The following is a 24,589-nucleotide window of genomic DNA, read 5'->3' on the forward strand; positions in this document are numbered from 1 at the left end:
AAGGAAAAGCACAAGAGCCTGATCAAAACCTGACTACTGGAGCACAATAATTGGCAGGCTCACAGCAAAGAACCAAACCTTTCATCGGAAGCCCAAATTGATACATGAACCATTCCTGCAAAAAGGAGAAATCTCTCCACAGTCTTATGAACACTGCTCTGCTGCTAACAGCATCAGAGAAAGCTCCCCTGTTCCCAAACATACTTGGGTCGTGCTGCACCACAAACTCCAGAGACAGCCCAAGAGCCCCCTCATGCCTGCCTTCAAGCAGGACAAGATAAAAAAAAAAAAAAAAGGGGATTCCTGGAGGGAGTTCTCTGTTGCACAGAATCCAATGCAACAGAAGACCCAACAGCTTATAGCCATCATCAAAAGAGCAGTGCCAGATACCTGCCAGCTTACTCGGTGCTTACTTTCAAATTCTGGCACAGGAGAGAGACTGCCCAACCAATTTGTTCTGTTAACATGAGCTAAGAGACATAAGGATGAAGAGCAACCTTGCACACCCCGCCAGGGAAAATGCACACACACACTCCAGGGAAATGCACAGATGAACTCCACCAGACAAGAAGGGCAGCTGAGGAATGTTCATATAGCAAGTGAGACATGGAGCTTACAGAGGCAGCATTTCAATACTGTGACAGCATCACACAAAGGAATTGCCAGGGCCTAGCTAGAGTTTTGTGGGATTTTTATTATTTTATTTTATTATTTTTATTTTGGTTTTGTTTGTGTTTTGTTGTTTTAATATAGGCTAGCATTGTACCCTTTGCAAAAGTTGCTGATTCTGCCACATAAACTACAACAGAAATTTCTCAGAAATTAAGTTGGTTCCCCCTACTTGTTAATTCACCGTCTCCCAACTGAACATTGGTCTGGATTTGTGTTTGCAGAAAACATTCCCTGTACAAAGTCTGACGTGCAGTACACTGTTCTGACTGAGGAACGAAGAAATCAGGAGTCCACTGAACACTGGATTTTCCCTGTACAACTTAGCCTGATTGGGAGTTTAGTCTACTGAGGACAGCAAGTTAACCATAAAGATCATCATCATTGTCTTCGCTGTAAATGTTGCCCCCGCTGCCACCTCCTGTGCCTTGGCTTGGCCCAGCGCCTCCCTGGTTACCTGATGGGAACCTGCATGCAGCATCACAGAAGGGAAGAGAAGAGATGATGTTCAAAAGCCTCCTCACAGCTCAGTACAATCCCCTCCCTCCAAACCAACACCCTGATGCCAAGTACAAGAGGGAAGAAATATGGTGAAGCCTTATGGTAGGTCATGCAAAAGCTTACACTGCTGCCAGATGTTGCTTGCATTAAAGGAAAAAGGGTTGATGGGCTTCAGGAGCACTAACAGAGCAGATACAACTGACCTGCAGTGCAGTCTGTACCCACCACATGCTCAGCTGGCTGCTGTATACTCTGGGGAAAATGGGAAAAATGCAGTGCAAGAGGGGATCATTACCCATAGTACAATAAAGCTGCCCTCTGCTCTTTTACTAGAGCTAGCCAAGTCACCTCCTTTCAGTTACCTGAAGCTACCAAAGCCACGGCTCTGCTGTAGAGTCTGTGCAAACATCTCATATTTCCTGATGTCGTTGTCACTGACAGAGCGGCGAGCAAAGCGCATGGCCTCCTCAAAGTGATCCCTGCGTATCTCAGGAACTGGGTCATCCTCCTCCACTTCCTGCAGTGGGAAAAAGGGCTGAGATGAGCCACATGCAGTTCAACGCTCGCCCACACCTCTCTCTGGGCCAGGATGCATCAATACCCACTGAGGCAAGGTCTAGAGAGGGATACTGCAGCAGATGCCTGTTGAGCAATGCCAGAGATGAGACATGCTAGGAGGCCCTTGCATTCCCACAACAGAACAAAGAGTGCTCCAGCTCAGCACTCTGTGCAGTGAGCCTACTTGTCCTCATCAGAGGATTATGGAGAGGAACTCATCATCCCTTACCCACAGGCAGAAACAAGCTGTCTATTTCATGAGCAAGGAAAGCTCAGAGTGCCCCTACTCACCATGGCTGAAGGGTTGGTCTGTCTCTCACGTTCTCGCCTGATTTCACTCTCAATGGACTCACGGATGGCCAGTTTGCAGGCACGCTGGCAAATTTCTGTCAGGTCAGCCCCCGAAAAGCCATTGGTCATCTTAGCTAGGAAATCCAGGTCAACATCCTAGCAAAAAAAAAAACAAAACAAGAGAAGCCTATCCTTTACACCTTGCACTCTCAGGTGATCAAGAGGTTCCTTTAGATCCCATGGTACCAACACACTGCCTTAACTTTGGCCAGTTTTAGGAAGATAAGCTTTTAAGGCTCTCATTTCCAGTTAACAGCATACAAGGGCAGGCTATACCACCCCCCCCAAACCCCAACCCCCCCGCCCTGCAACCCAGCAAGAATCCACTATGCGGTTATAACTGCCCCTCCACTGATCATCTTCAGATCTTCAGTAAAAAAGCTGACTTTGGGATTTCAGATATGACTTGCTCAGATCTCAGCATTAGGAGTCAAATGAAAGTGTTAGACTGGAAATGGAGATGGGGCATAGGCAGACAGGAAAAACAACCTCCTCTGAGGAGGTCTGCTGATGGGAATTGCCTGTCTCCAAAAGGGAAATGGATACTTGCCCAGGAGCTGGCGGGACTTGTAGAGAGAGCTTTAAACTAGATAGGAAAGGGGAAGGGGATAAAGCCAGGCCTGCTAGAGATTGGCCTGGAGAAGTGGAATTGGGATTAGGAGAGAGGCGAGGGGCTCAGCTGAGGTGCGTCTACACTAATGCACGCAGCATGGGCAAGCAAGAAGAGTTGGAAGCCATAGTGCGGCAGGCAAACTATGACCTAGTTGCCATAACGGAAACGTGGTGGGATTGCTCCTATGACTGGAGCACTGCAATGGATGGCTACAAACTCTTCAGGAGGGATAGGCAAGGAAGGAGGGGTGGTGGTGTGGCTCTCTACGTTAGGGAATGCTTTTATGCTACTGAGATTGTGACTGGGGATGATAACATTGAATCCCTATGGGTAAAGATCAGAGGAAGGGCTGACAAGGCAGACATCCTGGTGGGCGTCTGTTATAGACCGCCAAACCAGGATGAAGAGACAGATGAGGTATTCTACAAGCAGCTGGCACGAGCTGCACGGTCATCAGCCCTTGTCCTCGTGGGGGACTTCAACTTCCCTGACATACGCTGGGAGTACAGCACGGCACAGAAGAAGCAGTCTAGGAGGTTTCTGGAGTGCATAGAGGATGCCTTCCTGATGCAGCTGGTCAGAGAGCCCACGAGAGGAACTGCCCCGCTAGACCTACTGTTCGCAAACAGGGAAGGTCTGGTGGGAGATGTGGAGGTTGGAGGCTGCCTTGGACAGAGTGACCATGAAATGATACATTTCTCGATTCATGGTGGAGTTTGGAGGGGGAATAGTAAAACTGCTACCTTGGACTTCCGGAGGGTGGACTTTGAATTGTTCAAGAGACTAGTAGGGGGAGTCCCCTGGCATTCAGTCTTAGTGAGCAAAGGGGTCCAAGAGAGCTGGTTGCTCTTCAAGAAGGAAGTCTTAAGGGCACAGGAGCAGGCGGTCCCCCTGAGACGCAAAATGAGCCAGTGGGGAAGAAGACCGGCTTGGATGAATAGGGAGCTGTTCTTGAGGCTCCATGAGAAAAAGAGAATCTACCGCCTGTGGAAGGAGGGACGGGCAACTGAGAATGAATACAAGGAAGTCGTTAGGATGTGTAGAGAGAAAATCATAAAGGCAAAAGCCCAGCTTGAATTTAACGTGGCCGCTGGGGTGAAAAGGAATAAGAACCTCTTTTATAAATACATTAACAGTAAGAGGAGGACAAAGGAGAATATCCACTCTTTGCTGGATGAGGTTGGGAATGTGACCACTGAGGATAAGGAAAAGACGGAGGTTCTGAATGCCTTCTTTACGTCTGTCTTTAAAAGTCATCTCGGATATTCCCAGGGCTCCCCACGCTCTGACCTGGTAGTCTCGGCTGGGGAGCAGACTGAACCCCCTGTGATTCTTGAAGAAGCAGTTAGGGAATTACTACTCCAACTTGACTGCCACAAGTCCATGGGTCCGGATGAGATTCACCCGAGAGTGCTGAAGGAACTGGCGGAGGTGATCGCTGAGCCGCTTTCCGTTATCTTTCAGTGCTCCCTGTTAACGGGTGAGGTCCCGAAAGACTGGAGGCTTGCCAACGTGACTCCCATTTACAAGAAAGGTTCTAAGGAGGATCCAGGGAACTACAAACTCGTTAGCCTGACCTCGGTGCCAGGGAAGGGAATGGAACGGATTGTCTTGAGGGAGATCACGAGGCAGGTGTGGGATGACCAGGAGATCAGACCTAGCCAGCATGGGTTCGTGAAGGGCAGGTCCTGCTTGACCAATCTGATCTCCTTCTACGATCCTGTGACCCGTCTAATAGATGAAGGAAAGGCTGTTGATGTGGTCTACTTAGACCTCAGCAAAGCCTTTGACACTGTTTCCCATGCTGTTCTCCTACAAAAGCTGACAGCCCGTGGCTTGGATGAGTACACTCTCGGCTGGGTAAGGAGCTGGCTGGAGGGCCGGGCCCAGAGAGTGGTGGTGAATGGAGTTAAATCCAGTTGGAGACCAGTCATGAGTGGTGTTCCCCAGGGATCGGTGCTGGGACCTGTCCTCTTCAACATCTTTATTGATGACTTGGATGAGGGCATTGAGTGCACCCTCAGTAAGTTCGCGGATGACACCAAATTGGCAGGGAGTGTCAATCTGCCTGAGGGTAGAGAGGCCCTGCAGAGGGATCTGGATAGGCTGGAGAACTGGGCCGAAGCCAACGGGATGAGGTTCAACAAAACCAAATGCCGGGTTCTGCACTTTGGACACAACAACCCCAGGCAGCGCTATAGGCTTGGGGCGGAGTGGCTAGAGGAAACGGACCTGGGGGTACTGATTGATGCTCGGCTGAACATGAGCCGACAGTGTGCCCGGGTGGCCAAGAAGGCCAACGGCATCCTGGCTTGCATCAAAAACAGTGTTACTAGCAGGAACAGGGAGGTAATTGTCCCCCTGTACTCGGCACTGGTGAGGCCGCACCTTGAGTACTGTGTTCAGTTTTGGGCCCCTCACTGCAAGAAAGACATTGAGGCCCTGGAACGCGTTCAGAGGAGGGCAACAAAGCTGGTGAGGGGTCTGGAGCACAGGCCTTATGAGGAGCAGCTGAGGGAGCTGGGATTGTTCAGATTGGAGAGGAGGCTCAGGGGAGACTTTATTGCTCTCTATAACTTCCTGAAGGTAGGTTGTAGTGAGCTAGGAGTTGGCCTTTTCTCTAGTGTAGACAGTGATAGAACTAAAGGCAATGGTTTCAAGCTGCGCCAGGGGAGATTCAGGCTAGACATTAGGAAATATTACTTCTCAGAAAGGGTGGTCAGACACTGTAATGGACTGCCCAGGGAGGTGGTGGAGTCACTGACCATGGGGGTGTTCAAGAAACGTTTGGATGTTGTGTTGAGGGATATGATTTAGCTGGGAAGTATTGGTGATGGTTGGACTGGATGTCTTTTCCAACCTTGATAGTTCTGTGATTCTGTGATTCTCTCCTCCTTCCTGTCAACTGACAGAAGCAGTACTGCAGCCTCCTTTAAAACTTTCCTTCCCAGCAGTAATTAAAAATGTAAACTTGACCTAAAAAAAGCTTGTGCACTCACTTGACATCTGCTATTCTCTGATTAACTATCAGTTTAATTATTGCCTAATCCCCAGGCAAGGGATATAACTCTCATCTATGAAAGAGTTTGGCAACAATCAACTGCAACGATTCCTCTTCAATTTCCTATTTCCAACCCATTTTCTATATTTACTTTTCTTTCAGGGTACAAGACTCTTTTCCACCTTGCCATAACATTCCTACACCATGAGCAGAACTCTAATATGTGATAAGACCTGCTCATGCTTATGTATTGATGCCTAGCCGTGTTGATACCTAGTTTTAAAGCTTGAGCCACCCCTCACCTCTTATTTCCACTCTTAAAGGATGAAAGGTTTCCCAGCTCTGCACTGCACAGAACAGTCACTAACTCTCTTCTTTGCCTGTAGCTCATGAGGAACATGTGCAGCACACAGGAAAACTAAGTCAGATACAGTCATAGCATATATCCTACCTTTGCAACTGGTGATTTCCTCAAGTTGGCCTTAAGAATAGCAACTCGGGACTTCTCATCAGGCAGGGGGATGTAAATGAGTTGATCTAGACGTCCAGGGCGCAAGATGGCTGGGTCAATTATGTCTGGCCTGTTGGTGGCACCAATGATGAAGACGTTCTTCTTGGTGGACATGCCATCCATCTCTGTCAGGATCTGGTTGATGACGCGATCTGCAGCACCACCACCATCTCCAATATTCCCACCTCGAGCCTTCGCAATGGAGTCCAGCTCATCAAAGAAGAGTACACAAGGGGCTGCTTGGCGGGCCTGCAAAAATCAAATAAAAACAGTCCCTGTTAAACACTACCAGGTGAGAAGCACTGATTTCATGCTAAGCCTACCCTAGAATTAAAGTAGCTCAAAGGAATACCAGAGCACTGCTACCTCAAAAAAAACAAGGTGAATTTTCCCCAAACTGGGAACACTGTGAACCAAGTAGAAGGGTAGTAACTAATACCTAGAGGGAAAGTTGGAACCAATTTACTTACACAAGAGTTTTCCCTGCAAGATCTGAGGATGTTAGGATGTAGATGTCAGTTAATTATTTAGACACTGGGTTATCAGTAGTCACAACATATCAAAAGGTCCGGCAAAAGCCAGATCCTTCTTTGAAATGTGCTGTGAGAACAGGTGCAAACTGCTACTAGCACATAGGCCCACAGAAGTCAGGGATTCTCCATCCTTGGCAGGTGTTCAGAACTAATATACTTGAGGACCCAATATACACAAACCAAATTTCCAAGTTGCCTCCCTGCCCTGGACAGTTGGAGCAGATGGCCTCTGAGGTTCCTTGCCAACCCATATTTTTCTCTCATTCTCCTTCCAACATTGTTCTTTCAGTGGCTTCCCTGACTGCAAGAGTGAGGATTCCCAAGGTAATCCATGTGTGTACCTTTTGGGAAAGGATGTGACACTACAGGAAACTGAGCAGCAGGAGTGGAACTTCTTTCTATGTCATGCATACTGCAGGACAACAACCTGTAGGATGTCTTTAAAATCTGTAGAAGGTGATATATAATGAGGTGTCAACCTAAGTTTTAAGGGATGTGAAGGATATTTATGCCACCCTAATGCTAGCCTTACTGCTAAGGCACTGGAACATTTATCATCCTGTAACAGCAGATGCAAACTGTAGTGGGAGAACACCAGTTAAATAGCTATATTCCCAAAGAAGATTAATACTCTAACATCAGGAAAGCAACCTCTGCTCACAGTGCTAGTTGGGAAAACACAAAATAATCAAACAATAACCAGGCCAGTAAGACAGGTGCAGTGGAGACAACATTCTGGGAGTATCTCAGAATAAACACAGCTCTAGGAACTACCCTGTCAACACCTACCTTGTCAAAGATCTCACGCACATTGGCTTCAGATTCTCCAAACCACATGGTAAGCAATTCTGGCCCCTTGATGGAAATGAAGTTTGCCTGGCATTCATTAGCAATGGCTTTGGCCAGAAGTGTCTTACCACAACCAGGTGGGCCATAAAACAGAACCCCTTTTGACGGGGTCATACCAAATTTTAGAAACTTGTCTGGGTGCTCCACAGGATACTAAAGGATGCAAAAAAAAAAAAAAAAAAATCATAATGAGCCAGAACAGACCTATACCTTGCTCCTACCAGAAACAAAACTGGAGATTTCTAGTGAATTAAACAAATGATTCTTCCTGCTTGGGGCCATTGGCATTTTTAGAAGCAGACTGGTTTGAAAAGCACCACAGATAAATTGTAAAACTGCCCTAAACAGCCTATTTGCCCCTAAGAATCATAGAATGGCCTGGGTTGAAAAGGACCACAATGATCATCTAGTTTCAACCCCCTGTTATGTGCAGGGTCACCAACCATCAGACCAGGCTGTCCAGACCCACATCCAGCCTGGTCTTAAATGCCTCCAGGGATGGGGCATCCACAACCTCTCTAGGCAACCTGTTCCAGTGCTTCATCTCACTCTGTGTGAAAAACTTCCTCCTAATATCTAACCTAAACCTCCCCTGTCTCAGTTTAAAATCATTCCCCCTTGTCCTATCACTGTCCACCCCGTAAACAGCCATTCCCCTTCCTGTTTATATGCTCCCTTCAAATACTGGAAGGCCACAATGAGGTCTCCCCAGAGCCTTCTCTTTTCCAAGCTGAACAAGTCCAGTTCCCTCAGTCTTTCTTCATAAGAACTAAGCATCACTGTGCAGTTTTCCAGCACACTTAACCCCAGCTTCACTCTGCCCTGCAGAAGCAAAAGGGAACAGTTCATTATCCAATCTAGTCAGCTCTACCCTCCAGAGACAGGCAAAGTATCTCAAGTGAACATTTATCTTCAACAAGAACAGAGCTAGGTGATTTTACACAAGGAAGTTGGAATTTTTAATGTATTTGTTTATTTTAAGTCAAAGACAGAGTGTCTCTATAGTGTTAACTGAAAGCAGAGATGTATCAAGAACAAACCATCCTGATGCAGACACCAGACATTTCCACAGATAATTCATGACTTTTTGTCTCTATTCATAAGAGGCTTCACTAATTACTTTTTTTCTGTCTCTATGCTAGTGCTGATAGGAAACCCCTTTGGAGGCTCACTGCATGAGAATCTTTATACACCTTCTGGCAGATAAAGCCACCACATAACAGATTTCTCAACAGTGGTCCCATTGCTGGTCTCCACTCAAGAGAAGCAGAACTACTTCTGTTTCTGGTGGGTTTTGTGCTACATGCAAAGATGTCACTGTAGACTCTATTAAGGAAAGCCTGATGTTGCTTCCTAGCACCTTCCTCTCTCTAAGTTCACTAAAATGGTACACCATGGTATTTTTACTCTGTTACAAGCAATTGCCATAAGAACCTCTACATTTACCCTGTTCACAGCCTGAACAAGAATATGAAGAGGTTCTGGATTTTATTACTATCATTACTTTTTAAACTGACTAGACAAAAAATCTGTTGGAAACCCTTACCTGTACAAGCTCCTGGAGTTCTCTCTTTACATCTTCTAGGCCACCAATATCTTCCCAGGTAACTTGTGGCACCTCCACCACTGTCTCCCGAAGAGCAGAAGGATTGCTCTGGCTCAGAGCCCACTATCATTAAAATAAATGACATTATATAATTATGTCACGTTCACACACTTCAAATAAGTAATTAGATGCTGCACCTAGAAGAGGGGCACTCTTGCATTACCCTGAAGTCATCCATGGTCACAGCTAGGGAGTTCATCACTTCAGCATCAATGGTTTCATCTTCTAGATCTATGAGATCCATCTTCTTTCTGATAGCCTGAAGAGCAGCTTCTGAGCAAAGAGCAGCCAAGTCAGCACCAACGTGTCCATGGGTCTCATTTCCCACCTGAAAGCAAAGCACTGACTGACTCACAGGCATACAGGAAAGCACTCTGCAAGGGCAAAGTCACAACAGTTCCACTACAAAACACAACATCAGGAACATTCATCTGCAGAGACAAGCTTTACCAATAACGTGCTACTCACCTGTTCCAGATCCACATCATCAGCCAGTTTCATATTTTTCGTGTGGATCTGCAGGATCTCCAGGCGCCCAGTTGCATCTGGGATACCAATATCTACCTCTCTGTCAAAACGACCTGGGGAGTACAGAACACAGCTGCTGATTCTGCAAACCAGAGAAGTTGCAATTGCTGTTTTCCTCTGACTGAGCAACATAATGACAAGCCACAAACACAATTTCAGAAAACACCACAGCTTTCATATTCTCTACAGAATATATCGGCATAGTTGCAGAGTCAGATCAGAGAAGGAAGAAAGGCCTTAAATGTTTAGGAAAATAATACTGTATTAACTTAAGTTCAAGATTGTAACAAGCAGAGTATTACTGATTTATTAAATTTTTCCAAGCCTCGTTTGTAGAAAAATATGCTTTCCCTAACCAACATACCACAAGACATTTTTGCTTACTTCTGTCTTTGCGTCCTCAGCATGACTTTGCAAATTCCAAGACAGATTTAGTTTTTCAGAACTTTCTATATTACTCATCAATACCCAAATGGTGAAAAGTATAAACTGCCACTGCAATATTAACTAAGGTACATACGTCTATCATTTGCTTCCAGTCATGCTTCTGCATACTGAAGATGCCATTTTCTCCTACAAACTTGACTTTTTTGCTATTACAGTCTTTACCAACTGCTCATACACCAGACATACACATTGCATAGTTTTGAAAAGCATCAGGATTCTCACCAATAAGAAAGATAATTCTTTTGCAACCTGAGGCATGAACATCCTCTCAAGCAGCTATTTACTCACCTAACAGAGGCTACTAAATAATTTCAAAATATTTTGTTATTTCTACAAGTTCTAACCTAATAAGACAGAAAATGATATAGAAGTCTGGAAGCCTAGAAATTAATTTCAAACAAGTAGCTGGAAAAAAGTCACAGTCTATGAAACACACAGATGTTTAATATCAATTTTTGCTCTTTCCAAGGGACCTGAAGCATAGTCTGTAATAAAGTATCCAATACACAAAACAGAGATTACAGTCCTAGTTACCAAACCGCCTGAGTGCTGGGTCAATGCTGTTAGGTCTGTTGGTAGCTGCCATAACAATCACATGTGCCCTCTGTTTCAGTCCATCCATAAGAGTCAACAGCTGAGATACTATGCGACGTTCCACCTCTCCATGTGTCTACAGAGAGAGAAAAAAAATGATTAGACCAAAAGCTCTACAGCACAGAAATTAGTGCTGCACCAGAGCAGGCAGACATTACGGCCACAAGCTGTTAAGAAACATTGTGAACTGTATACAATTCCTCTAATGCCTGACAGGCTACTTTTACCTTCTCTCTCTTTGGAGCAATGGCATCCAGTTCATCAATGAAGATGATGGCAGGAGCATTCTTCTCAGCTTCTTCAAAGGCTTTCCTCAGATTGCTCTCAGACTCACCAGCCAGCTTGCTCATGATCTCAGGACCTAAAAAACAGCAGCACTTCGGCACACAGAAGCAGCTAAGCCCCAAGTCACACAGATAATTTTTTTCAGTAAAACATTTACAAGAGAGTATCTATATTTCAAGCCAAAGCAAACATTATCAACACAGTTCACTAAATTTGCAGTCGAAGAGACAAGAACAGTATGCGGAATTATGTATGCATACTTTCTATTATAATTCTGGTGTTTTCAGTTTAACACAATAATTCAGTGCTAGTCGGTGAGCTACCTTTAGCTGTCTCTTTTCTTACCCTATTTCACACTTGGTGAGCTTTTCTGTGATATGCCACCACACACTGTTAATGCCAGTCCTAGCTTGCAAGAGAAGGCGTCATATTACATATTAATAAATTATCAGGGTAGGGAAGGAAAAAGCTATAAGTCACTAAAGTTGTCTTGAACTTGCATTGCACAGGTACACATTTACCTCTGTAGAACCTATAAATGAGTTCCAAAACAAACAAACAAACAAAAAAAACACACACAAAAGAAACAAAAAACAAAACAAAAACAACAACAGAAAAAAACAAGCAACCAGCCAAAAAAACAGCCCACACAACCTCCCCTCAATTTTTATTTATTTTTTTAAGTATAAACACATAAATCCCAGATTGAAGGACAACAATTCCCTGAGATTTCCTACAGTTGCTCAACTCTAATGCTTACAGATCTATTCCATTTAGATTTTTCCATCACAGTGTTGGGAGTGGTCATGAAGAAAAACTACACTTCTTTTGAAAGATCCATGGATAAGAAACTTGACCCTTGGGAGCACAAAGGAGCTAGCTGACTGAAGTGAGCCAGCTGCAGAGCCACTGATGCAGGCAGGCATTAAGTAAGACTTTCACTGCAAGTAACTCACCAATCCACCAGCTCTGCCTGCAGCACCACCTGCAGCTGCAGTCTTGGAATGAACAGACAGAGAAAATATCACTAATTCTGACAACAAATGTTATTTTCATTATGCAACAGAAGTACAAGTCTCTGGAGAAAAAGCTGTCTTGTTTTTATACACTGACACCTTCCCCATGCTCTGGAAGCACATGATGACAAGGGCGATATGGGGTAATAACATCTTGAGATAAAATACAAGTCAATTCCCTACCATTGGTCAATCCTATGACATCTTGATATAAAAAGCAAATCAAGGAGGAGAAGGGGGAAGAGAAAAAAAAAGCAGCAGTCCTGAAGTACAAATGTTCAGTTAATCCAGCACTGACTGTAAAATGGGACAAAAAAGTGTTGGTGAACGCGCAGGCAAAAGGTCAGTGCGCTGGGACAAACAGCCACACACCAATATGGTTAAATATAGCTGCGTCCCTTTATTTCCCAAAAAGCCATACTTTTATAGCAGACAGATGAGGGCGTTCAAAAATCACACACACTAATTGGAGGTAAGCTACTGCAATAACAACCCTAAAACCCCCTTCAAAGCCGTGAGCCATTCATTCTTATCTTAGAGGTGTCCTTGGTTCTCATGCTGTTTATCCTGCTCCGCAGCCAACTGCTCTGTGAAGTCCTTATCTTGAACCATAGCAGCTGCTCTGTAAAATTCTTTGTGTATTACCACAAAAAGGTATTGAGGAAAATTCTGAATTTAGTCTTCAATGGACATACACTAGCAGCTATCTCAACTGCTACAGGTTTAATTGATTAATATGAAATAGTGTCACTTAGAATCATTGAACAGAATTATCAAGGTTGGAAAAGACCTCCAAGATCATCCAGTCCAACTGTCTACCTACCTCCTATACTTCCCCACTAAACCTTGTCCCTTAGTTCAACATCTAAATGTTCCTTGAACACCAGGAACTCCAGGGACAGTGACTCCACCACTTCCCTGAGCAGCCCATTCCAGCACCTGACCACAATTTCAAATAAATCTTTCCTAATATCCAACCTGAATCTCTTCTGGCACAACTTGAGGTCGTTACCTCTCATCCTATTTATTATTAGTTACGCGGGAGAAGAGGCCAACCCCCAGCTCACTACAACCTTTTTTCAGGCACTTGTAGAGAGCAATAAGGACTCTTCTGAGACTCCTCTTTCCCAGATTAAACAATCCCAGTACCCTCAGCCACTCCTCATAAGACCTGTGCTTTAGACCCCTCACCAGCTTTGTTGCCCTTCTTTGAACATGCTACAGGGCCTCAATGTCTTTCTTGCAGTGAGAGGTCCAAAACTGAACACAGTACTCGAGGTGCGGGCTCACCAGTGCTGACTACAGAGGAATGATTACTTCCTTGCTCCTGCTGGCCACACTTTCTGATACAAGCCAGGATGCCATTGGCCTCCTTGGTTACCTGGGCACACTGCTGGCTCATGTTCAGCCAAGTGCTGACCAATACCCCCATGTCCATTTCTTCCACACAGACTTTCAGCCACTCTGCCCCAAGCCTGTATCATTGCCTGGGGTTGCTGTGGCCAAAGTGCAGGATCTGGCACTTGGTCTTGTTGAACCTCATCCCATTGGCTTCAGCCCAGCTATCCAGCCTGTCCAGTTACTTCTGTAGGGCCATCCTACCTCCAGGCAGATCAACACTTCCATCTTGGTGTCATCTGCAAACTTAATGAGGATGCACTCAATACCCTCATCCAAGTCATCAATATAGATATGGAAGAGGACAGGCCCCATTACCAACCTCTGGGAAATACCACTTGTGATTGGTCACATTGAGCGGGATTTAACTCCCTTCACCACCACTCTCTGGGCCTGGCCCTCCAGCCAGTTCTTACCCAGCAAAGAAGATACCTGTCCAAGCCACGGGCTGCCAGCTTCTGCAGGAGAACACTGTGGGAGACAGTGTCAAAGGCTTTGCTAAAGTTCTGGTAGACTACATCAACAGCCTTTTCCTCATCCACCAGGCCGGCCATCCGATCACAGGAGATCTGGTTGGTCAAGCAAGACCTGTCTTTTGTGAACCCATGTTGGCTGGGCCTGATCCCCTGGTTGTCCCACACATACTGTGTGACCTCACTCAAGACGATCTGCTCCATAACCTTCCTGGCACCAAGGTTAGGCTGATAGGTCTGTAGTTCCCCAGATCTTCCTTACAACCCTTCTTGTAGATGGGAGTCACATTGGCAAGCCTCCAATCCTCTGGGATCTCTCTGGTTGACCAGGAACACTGATAGATGATAGAAAGCAGCTTGGCAATCACCTCTGCCAGCTCCCTCAGCACCCTTGAGTGAATCCCATCTTATCCCATGGACTTGTGACAGTCCAGGAGGAGTAGTGGGTCTCTGAATGTTTCCACCTGAATCATGAGGAGTTTATTTTGCTCCCCATCCCAGACTTCCAGGTCAGGGGGTAGAATACCCCAAGGATAATTAGTCTGACTTTTAAAGACAGATATAAAGATGGCATTGAGAACCTCAGTGGTCATGTTCCCTGCCGTATCCAGGAAAGGATGGAGATTCTCCTTAGCACTCTTCTTACTGTTAATATATTTGTAAAAAAGTTTTTTGTTCTCTTTTACCCCAGAAGCCAAGTTGGGTTCAAACTGGGCTTTTGCCTTTCTAATTTTCTCTCTGTACATCCTAACAACTTCTTTGTACTCTCCTTGAGTTGCCCGACCCTTCTTCCACAGGTGTTAGACTCTCTTTTTCTTCTGAAGCCTCAGAAAAAGTTCCCTGTTCACCCACATCGGTTGTCTTCTCCCTTGGCTCATCTTACAGCACAGGGGGACAGCCTGCTCCTGCACCTTTAAAACTTTCTTCTTGAGGAGCGACCAGCCTTCTAGGATCACCTTACCTTTCAGGACAGAATTCCAAAGGACTCTCCTAACCAGGGTCCTGAATAGTTCAGTCTGCCCTCCGGAAGTCCAAGGTAGCAGTTTTGCTGGCCCCTCTCCTGAGTTCACCAAAAATTGAGAACTCTACTATTTTGTTGTCACTCCATCCAAGACAGCTTCCAATCTCCACATCTCCCACCAGTCCTTCTCTGTTTGTGAACAGCAGGTCTAGTACGGAACCTCCTTGGTAGGCTCTCTTACTAGTTGTGTCAGGAAGTTATACACTCTAGAAAACTCCTAGACTGCTTCTTCTGCACTGTATTGTATTTTGTTTATATTAGGGAAGTTGAAGTCTCCATGAGGACATGGGCTGGCAATCACACAACTTCTGCCAGCTGATCAATAGAACCCCTCATCTGTCTCTTCATCCTGGTTAGACATTCTATAACAGACCTCCACCAGGCTGTCAGCCTTGTTGACCCTCCCCGTGATCCTTACCCATCGAGATTCAACCTTATAATTCCCAGCCCTGAGCTCAACAACATCAAAACAGTCTTAACAGAGAGAGTATTGTAGCTAAGTTCCAAAGTACTTGTTATAGCTTTCAGAAAAGTTCCTCCAAATTAATATTATGTGAAACAAAACAGGCATTGTGCTTTACTTGAAAAAAAAAAGAAATGCAATACAAATTGGCTTTTTTTTGAACAGAAGATGTTAACAACAACAGTGTCATGGTTTTGTAATTATTGCTATTGGTATTCTACATTATAACATCATGTGGAGCACAGAGAAGAAGAACTACACATACCAGAGGACCTCATGGTCAAAGAGGAAAATACGTCATGGAAGTGACATTCGCTCTCTCTCTCAATGCCTGACAGCAGGTGTGGGTGTGCTTCCAAGCCATGGCACCTTCAGTTTCAAAGTAGGCTTCTCCGTCTTCGAAAACCTCTCTCTCTCTCTCTTATTTTATTTGATTTATTAGCCTCAATTTCAATTAAACTGTACTCTATTGTGTTAACTTGCATTCTGACATAATAATTAGTAAAATAAGTTTTCCTTAGATTTTTGCCGCTGATCTGTTTGTTTCCTTGAGCCCAACTCCCATCTCCCTACCCCCTTCCCCTTTTCCCTTCCCATTTGTTGGGGGCCAGGGGACCCACGGGCCTACTGTTTCCCCCCCCCCCCCGTCTCGGACATAGATCGATCTAGATAACTCTGTGACAATGAAACAATGTGGCTATATAAGCCTTATCTAAACTATTCACTACCTGGATCAATGACTACACAGAAGATTTGGGTCCAAATAAAACTTACCATTAATCAGGAAGAAAAAAGCCCCGGTTTCATTGGCTACTGCTCGGGCAATCAAAGTTTTTCCAGTGCCAGGGGGACCATACAGCAGGATTCCACGTGGAGGCTGGGGTCAGAGACAAGGGATTTAGGTGGTAAGCTAGTACCTGAATGCATAAGTATCTTCACAGTGAAATTCTAAGCATTTGATAAAGTCAGTCCAAAATTGTGATGCAAGCTCATGCAACAGCTGCCATCCTACCAACATCCTTACTACTTTGCATGACACAAACAAGAACCTTGCCAGTTACGGCAATACTGACTCAAAACTCTGCTCTACTTTACAAATGCCAGTACTTTAATCTGTGTCTAAAACATGTAATGAAATGCTCTCCTAACACTAGCATTCAAAAAATAAATACAAAAGGTACTTATTCCCATCCACTAAGTAAGCCCCCTACATCAAAAAGCATCAATAAAGGTAAGATCACTCACCCATCTGTCACACACAGGTACTTACCTTCACCCCTATGGCCTTGAAGAGTGCAGGGTGTCGGAGAGGAAGTTCTACCATCTCTTTGATCTGAGCCAGCTGCTTCCGGCAGCCACCAATGTCATCGTAGCCCACCTCATTTAATGACTCTTCTTCATCCTACCAGGAAGGAAATTTATTAGATATTTGAGTGAAAACAGAAGTTCAACAATTCCTCCTAATTCATAGAACCAGGAATCTGGGCTTTGTTTGGTGCCATTTCTTTGTTGTTCTGAGATTCTCATTTTCAAGCCTTCATCATGTCTTCTAATATTGTTTCTTAGCTCTGATTCCCAAATATACAATAGCAATTGCCTGCATGTACCTAGCCCTCACTGGAACCCACCCTCTTGAATAACAGACTCTAATGCCAGGTTCCCTACAGACTCTAGCACAAAACAAACTGTGTGATCCTCTGCAGCTTACAGAAAAACAGACAATAACATCCAGTATAAAATCTGCTTAGTCTTTAAACAGTCAGTGATATTTCATAGAACCACCAAGGTTGGAAAAGACCCACGGGATCACCCGGTCCAACCATCCACCAATCACCAATAGTTCTCACTAAACCATGTCCCTCAACAGAACATCCAAACATTCCTCAAACACCTCCAGGGTCAGTAACTTCGCCACCTCCCTGGGCAGTCCATTCCACTGCCTGACCACTCTTTCAGAGAAGGAGTATTTCCTAACATCTAGCCTGAACCTCCCTTGCCGTAGCTTGAAACCATTCCCTCTGGTCCTATCACTAATGACACGAGATAAGAGGCCGACCCCCAACTCACTGCAACCTCCTTTCAGGAAGTTAGAGAGAGCAATAAGGTTTCCCCTTAGCCTCCTCTTCTCCAGACTGAACAATCCCAGCTCTTTCAGCTGCTCCTCATAAGGCCTGTGCTCCAGACCCCTCACCAGCTTTCTTGCCCTTCTTTGAACACACTCCAGGGCCTCAATGTATTTCTTGCAGTGAGGGGCCCAAAACTGGACACAGTACTCGAGGTGCAGCCTCACCAGAGCCGAATACAGGGGGACAATCACTTCCCTGTTCCTGCTGGCAACACTGTTTCCCAGTTGTCCTGCACATGCCAAGTGATCTCCCTTGGGACAATCTGCTCCATAACCTTCCCTGGCACTGAGGTCAGACTAACAGGCTCGTAGCTTCCTGGGTCCTCCTTACAACCCTTCTTGTGTATGGGAGTCACACTGGCAAGCCTCCAGTCTTCTGGGACTCATCAGTCACCAAGGAGCGCTGATAAATAATGGAAAGAGGCTCAGCTGTCATCTCCGCCAGTTACGTCAGCACTCCTGGGTGAATCTCATCTGGCCCCATGGACTTGTGGCAGTCCAGTTGGAGCAGTAGGTCTCTGACTGTTTCCTCCTCAATCGTGGGGGGAGTTTGTCTGCTCCATAGTCGAGACTACCAGTTCAGAGAGTGGAGTACCTGAGGATAACTGGTCTGACCTTTAAAGACAGATGTAAAGAAGGCATTCAGAGCTTCTGCCTTCTCCTTATCCTCAGTGGTCAGATTCCCAGCCTCATCCAGTAAAGAATGGAGATTCTCCTGAGTTCTCCTCTTACTGTTGATGTATTTATACAAGTTTCTTGTTCCTTTTTTACCCCAGTGGCCAGGTTGTGTTCAAGCTGGGCTTTTGCCTTTATGATTTTCTCTCTGCACATCTTAACAACTTCTCTGTATTCTTTCTGAGTTGCCCGTCCCTTCTTCCACAGGAGGTAGATTCTCTTTTTCGCATGGAGCTTATAGAATAGCTTCCTATTCATACACGCTACCCCCAGGCAGATGGACACTTCCAGCCAACTTGGTGTCACCTGCAAACTTACTGAGGGTGCACTCCATGCCCTCATCCAGGTCATCAATAAAGATATTGAAGATATTGAAGAGGACAGGCCCCAGCTCCAACCCCTGGGGAACACCACTCGTGACTATTTGTAACTATTTTTAATATCCTAGTTATCATGAAGTTCTCAGACTTCAAGTATTTTCTTTTGGGATTGACTCAAACTCAGATAATGTTGAGATTCAGACATGCAGATAAGACCAGCTGTAACTAATTATTCTAGTACAGCCCTACAGCATTAATTTAGCTCACATCTGTGAAAATCTCTACTGGTCTTAGTTATCCAGAACATCAGGCAACACTAAAATCATAAAATAAAATAGTCTGGAATTTCAGAGGGACTCAGACCAAAACCCCATAAAGCCAGGACTATTACTTCAAGCAGGTTGCTCAGTCTGTACCTAAAAAGCACTGAATGTCTTCAGTATTAGAGATTCCTGCCCACTCTGGGCCCTGCCCTAAGATTTAGGGAAACCTTTTTCCTAATACCTACTGAGAATTTCTCTTGAGTCAGCTTGTGCCATTGCCTCTAGTCTTGTCCCCAGTCACAACTCTCCACCAGGTGGATGTCAGTAAGCCTGCCCTTTCAAATTCCCATCTCTAGGCTGCATAAACCTATTCTAGCATCTTTTTTATTTTGACCTCCAACTCCTCCTCTTTTGGAGGAATTTGTTCCTGTCTACCTCTGCTGTGTCCTGAAGAGCGCAAACAAGATTCCCTGGTGCCTCACAACTGTTGAGGTAAATTTTTCAGAAGGCAGCTAACTACAAACCAGCACTCACTTTGACTTGTGGGCAGTGAAAAGGCAGTCACTTCATGAGGCATACCAGTCACCTCCTGTATCTCTGAGATTTCCTACTTTTTATAAAAAGTACCCAACTCCTGGTAGATGAGCCACACAGTCTGCCTTAAACTTGGGATACTCAAGGCTGTTGGGGTGCTAAGTTGTCTTTGCAAGGATTTATGAGTGCATACAGTAGTTCTGAGTAGATGGAGTGTTCTAGAATAGCTGAGTTAGGCCTGTAGGTTAAGAGTTAGTGGGCGGGGGGTTTAGGTAGGTGTGTGTATAGGTTATCTCGTGTGCATTGGGTTTTGCGTAGCGGGTGTACGCGTCTGCGCGGGATTTAGGATGGTATATAAGGTGTGTGACGCAGCAATAAATTGAGAGAAGACATGACGGCATCCATGTTTGTGTCTCTCTCCCCCGGACAGTTGAGGTCCCGGGATAAGTCGGGTTAATTGGCAAATACGTCAAGTGGTGACTCCCAACGTGATAGTGTGGTTGTTTTAGGATTGAGGAGTTTGCTTGTGGTGTGAGTGTACAAGTGATTGTAGAAGTGATTGTGTCTGTTCTTTTGTAGAAGTTTGGTGTTCGAGTACTCGAGGAAGCGGCTGAGAGAGCAGCCGGGAGAAGCGGCCGTGAGTGAAGCAGCCGAGAGAAGCGGCTGGGCAGACAAGAAGGTCCGGTAGAGTAGCTGGGAGAAGCAGCCAGGAGTGCAGCCGGGAGAAGCAGCTGGGAGAACGGACGGGGAAGGTCCAGGAGAGTCTTTACCGTGGCGGCAGGATCCGTTAAAGAGACGGTAAAGATTTTAAAAGTGCTTGCAAAAGATGTGGGGGGCACATTGTCCTCTAATAAAACGGAGAGGCTCATCCAATGGATGATTCAGGGCGGGCTGATTGAGTCAGCCACACAGGCTATGGACCTGGATAAGGTTCAAGCCGCAGGGATGGAGTTACTATCAGCTGCTGGAGCAGGAAGTAAGTCTGCTCTTCAGCTTATCCCTGCCTGGGGGGCTCTACGTGCTTGCCTTCAGAAAATTCGCAGCTCGCGAAGTGTGTGGATGGTGGCTGCGGCTGCTGTTTATGGCTTGCTGAAAGCGGCAGAGCCAGGGAATTCGAGTTTTAATGGTTTGAGGGAGAGCGTTCAGCTGCTCCCTGATGTTCCCCCTCAGGAATGCAAAAGGCAGATAAAGAGGGGGAAGGACAGTGCTTTCTCTTTGGAATCGGCACAGGCTTTTCCCATTACGGAGAAAAAGGCTTTGGAATCCTTGTTTGCAGAGGAGGGGCAGTTTGCCCCTGGTATTGCGGTTGATTGTGTGCCGACACCAGCGGTCCCTGCCCCACCTGCTCTATGCTTACACCCTGTGCGCGGTTTAGGCGTCTCCACGGACGTTAGTATGCCATCGGCGGCCACTGGCCCTCCGGAGGCTCCTAGGGGGGCTGTGGGGGGTGCCGCGAGCGCTGAGGATACCGAAGGGGATGATCTGCCTGAGAGGCTGCTTAGAGAAATTCGTCGGCTTTCGGTTAACTCTAGGACGTTAGCTCAGGCAGTTCAAAACAAGGCTAAATACTTTAAGGAGCTGAAATAAAAATAAAATATTTGGAAATCAAGTTTCTCACTCAAAAAGTATTAATTCAGTACAAGAACTGAGTGAAAGGATTCTGCTCACCTCTCGTTTGATGGGCTCTCCTTCACAATGGATTACTGTGTCTGGAGCCACTATGCAGTAAGGACTTGGATCTGTCTCCACCACTTTGAACTCCACTGCACGCATTCCTCCTCGCACCAAGAAGATGTCACCTGTAAAATCTCACATTTTTAATAACCTGCTGCAACTGACATCTGCAAAACATCAACCCCTATACTACCAGCAGCCCCAAAGGACAAGGAAGTATGTTACACATGCATACACCACTGGTATTTTTAATATTGCTCTGTGTTTTAAACTCAAGAGCTGCATGTACCGGGACAACCATGGCAACGTTTAGATCTGCAGCAGTTAAAACTTATCAAGTTTCATACAGAATCAAACAGAAACCAAGATATAAGAATACTCTGCCTCTGCCTAAATGCCAAATAACTAAAAGCAATGAACTACATTTTCCATTTGGTTTCAATTTAACTGTTCTAGAACACTCTTTCACAAAAGACAGCTTCCTAAAAATAATTCAGATATTGTGGTGTTTTTTTTTAAAGTTCTAATTGGATTACAATTTGTGTTTGATCAGCCACCTAGTCACAAACCTGCCCGAGGTCCAAGTAGTCCCCAATCTTTTGAAACAGGCTAAGAATAGAGTCCAACAATAAGATGCTCATGCTGTTCCTACCTCCTTTAGAAACTACCTATCAATTGATAAGAGCTGCCTACTCCCAGCACGTAGCCCAGGGACAGTAAACAGTGCAATCACAAGTGAAACATCATGAGATAGAAGAAATTTTAGTCAGAAGCAACCAGGGAAGAGTCAAAATGTCCTAACAAAATAAAAATTTATTTTGAATTTATTATAAGTTGCTGCTATTAGTTAGAACAGCTCATCTTCAGAAGCAGAATAATATATAATATTGCACTACAACTCCTGGCTAAACTCACCTAAAGAAGCTGGAAAACTTGATTCAATTAGTGTTTATACTTTATTAGGACCTATTTGTTCCAGCAGAGGTGCTACTAATACAGCTCTAAAAGCACATTTGTTTTTTTAAGCACTCTCCTAGTTATTAATTCAATTACTTTGAAGAAGCAAATTTAATCAGGGTACCAGCTGGTATATACCTAACTAACTGATTAATACACAAGCAAACACCCAATCCTGTCAGGTAGTAACAATTTAACAAGATTTTATCATAAGTTCTACATAAGCCTTTTCTAACACACTCTCATCCAATACAGAAAAAAAAATCAGCACCATCAAAATCTCACTCTACAGATGCCAGTCTGATGCTTTGCAGAGATCTGTACAAGTCCCTAGAAATTTCCTTTACTCAGTTTCAGAACTAGACCACACTCATTGTCATCAGGACTTCTATAACAGTTGCTATTACCTTTCCTGATGGGTCTGTATGCTTCCAGGAAGTATGGTTTGAGATAGACCTCAAACAGATTTCCGGTGATCCCTTCTACCGTATCATCAATTGGCAGCACATGAATACGTTTGCCATATTTCACATCTGGGCAGGGCTGAATGCTGCAACAGAAAAAAAAAAAAGCCAGTTAACCACATCATCTTGGACTTGCACCCAAGCCTGGAAAAGGTTGTGACGTCTCTTCCCAGGACAGTACAACTTCCAGAAAGGACTCTCCAAATCCTTGCTGACACCACCTGCCTAAGAAAATTTCAGTGCTGACAGGGTAAATATAATACCACTAGAAAACTACTCTTTATAATACATGCCTTCATTCACTCCTCCCAAGGAGGAGAGGTCTCCAGATCTGATGACAATGCAAGGGGCCCTATAGTTACTCCAATGCCTGCAATGGTTCTTTGATTAAACTGAAGAACTCAGTCTGTGCCAGTGTACGGAACTGTTGAGTCACAGCCTGAACCACTCATTGAGCACCTGAGGAAAGGACCCGGTCAGCCCTGAGAACACAGGTGAAGGCAATTCAGCTGTGCGACCAGAAGGGATGAAGCCTGGCTGTACCTCTCTTAGACCTCATTTAAGGGCCGATTGCCACTGTGGAAGGATCTCTTTCTGGAGATCTGTTTTTGGTGAAGTTTTGTCCTGTGAACCTAGACTCTTGATATGGGTGAGCAATCTTCTTCCCTTCCTTTATAGCACCTTTCTAGTGCGTTGCTCTGTCTGTCATCGCACCTTTGTTGCGATACCTTGTCCATTGTATCGATTTGTCCAATTGTTACAGTTGGTGTCATTTATGTAAGACAAAGAAATAACTGCAAAATTCAAACTGTTTAGTAAGGACAGCAATTCCTACTAAACCGAGGATGGAAGGACAAGATGAAGCTGAAGCAGGGCTGTCACAAGAACATGATGAAGAGTCAAAACACATAACCATCTGACTCCTAACTGAGTAAACAGATATGTGGAAAGACTTCAGCCATAATCCAGGTAAACATATTGTCACCTTATTGCTCCCATGCTGGGATAGTGGTGTCAGTAACCTGGACTTAGAGGGAAGTGAAGCCAGGCAGCTGGGGTCCCTTTCTAGGGAGTCAGACCAGTTATCCTCAGGGTATTCCATTCTCTGACCTGGTAGTCTTTGCTTTGGAGTAGACAAACCCCCCCATGATTCAGGAGGAAACAGTCAGAGACCTACTGCTCCAATTGGTGGACTGCCACAAGTCCTTGGAGCCAGATGAGATTCACCTGAGAATGCTGAGGGAACTGGTGGAGGTAATAGCCAAGCTGCTTTCCGTCATCTATCAGTGCTCCTTGATGGCTGGAGGCTTGCAAATGTGACTCACATCTACAAGCAAGAAGGGTTGTAAGGAGAACCCAGGGAACTACAGGCTTGTTAGCCTGACCTTGGTGCCAGGCAAGGTTACGGAGCAGATTGTCTTGAGAGAGATCACGTGGCATGTGCGGGACAACCAGGGAATCAAGCCTAGCCTGCATGGGTTCACAAAGGGCAGGTACTGCTTGACTGATCTGATCTCTTATGATCTAGTGACACATCTGGTAGACGAGGGAAAGGCTGTTGATGTAGTCTATCTAGACTTCAGCAAAGCCTTCGACACTGTCTCCCATGCTATTCTCCTGCAGAAACCGGCAGCTTGTGGCTTGGACAGGAATACCTGTGGCTGGGTAAGGAACTGGCTGGAGGGCTGGGCCCAGGGAATAGCAGTGAATGGAGTTAAATCCAGCTGGCAACTGGTCATGAGTGGTGTTCCCCAGGGGTCAGTGCTGGGGCCCGTCCTCTTCAATATCTTTATTGATGACCTGGCTGGAAGTGTTGATCTGCTGAGGGTAGAAAGGCCCTACAGAGGGATCTGGACAGACTGGATAGCTGGGCTGAAGCCAATGGGATGAGGTTCAACAAGACTGAATGCCGGGTCCTGCACTTTGGCCACAACAACCTCAGGCAGCGCTACAGGCTTGGGGCAGAGTGGCTGGAAGACTGTGTAGAGGAAATGGACCTGGGGGGTTGTATGGGAAATCACAGCTTGAACCACTGATTAATTAGCTGAGGCAAGTGTTGGGTCAGCTGCGGGAGCACAGGTGAGAGTAATCTAGCTGTGCTCCTGGAAGGGCTGGACTTTGACTCCACCTCCTCTGAGACCTCATTTAAGGGCTGACCCC

The 24,589-nt window shown here is 45.4% G+C and overlaps 1 protein-coding gene across 4 annotated transcripts in view; it reads right to left on the minus strand.

Annotated features, from left to right (window-relative positions):
- Nucleotides 1-674: 674 nt before the first annotated feature.
- Nucleotides 675-24,589, minus strand: part of LOC146754681 (transitional endoplasmic reticulum ATPase-like) — a 46,508-nt gene continuing 22,593 nt past the window's right edge. For 2 of the 4 annotated variants that reach the window (XM_085527754.1, XM_085527756.1), the window contains exons 4-17: nt 22,373-22,515; nt 21,003-21,133; nt 16,688-16,819; nt 16,192-16,294; nt 10,989-11,122; nt 10,702-10,837; nt 9,661-9,773; nt 9,356-9,520; nt 9,133-9,255; nt 7,527-7,739; nt 6,145-6,453; nt 2,020-2,175; nt 1,533-1,687; nt 675-1,137 (exon numbers count right to left, since the gene is read on the minus strand). In XM_085527754.1, the coding sequence (XP_085383880.1) occupies nt 1,032-1,137; nt 1,533-1,687; nt 2,020-2,175; nt 6,145-6,453; nt 7,527-7,739; nt 9,133-9,255; nt 9,356-9,520; nt 9,661-9,773; nt 10,702-10,837; nt 10,989-11,122; nt 16,192-16,294; nt 16,688-16,819; nt 21,003-21,133; nt 22,373-22,515 (2,119 nt within the window). In that variant the 3' untranslated portion in view covers nt 675-1,031. Of the gene's footprint in view, nt 1,138-1,199; nt 1,423-1,532; nt 1,688-2,019; nt 2,176-6,144; nt 6,454-7,526; nt 7,740-9,132; nt 9,256-9,355; nt 9,521-9,660; nt 9,774-10,701; nt 10,838-10,988; nt 11,123-16,191; nt 16,295-16,687; nt 16,820-21,002; nt 21,134-22,372; nt 22,516-24,589 lie in introns of those variants that run through there. The other 2 variants (XM_085527757.1, XM_085527758.1) reach the window with 2 other exon arrangements.

The sequence above is a fragment of the Coturnix japonica genome, chromosome W, assembly GCF_054131305.1.
Source record: "Coturnix japonica strain WE chromosome W, WE-NBRP24, whole genome shotgun sequence".
Taxonomy (NCBI): domain Eukaryota; kingdom Metazoa; phylum Chordata; class Aves; order Galliformes; family Phasianidae; genus Coturnix; species Coturnix japonica.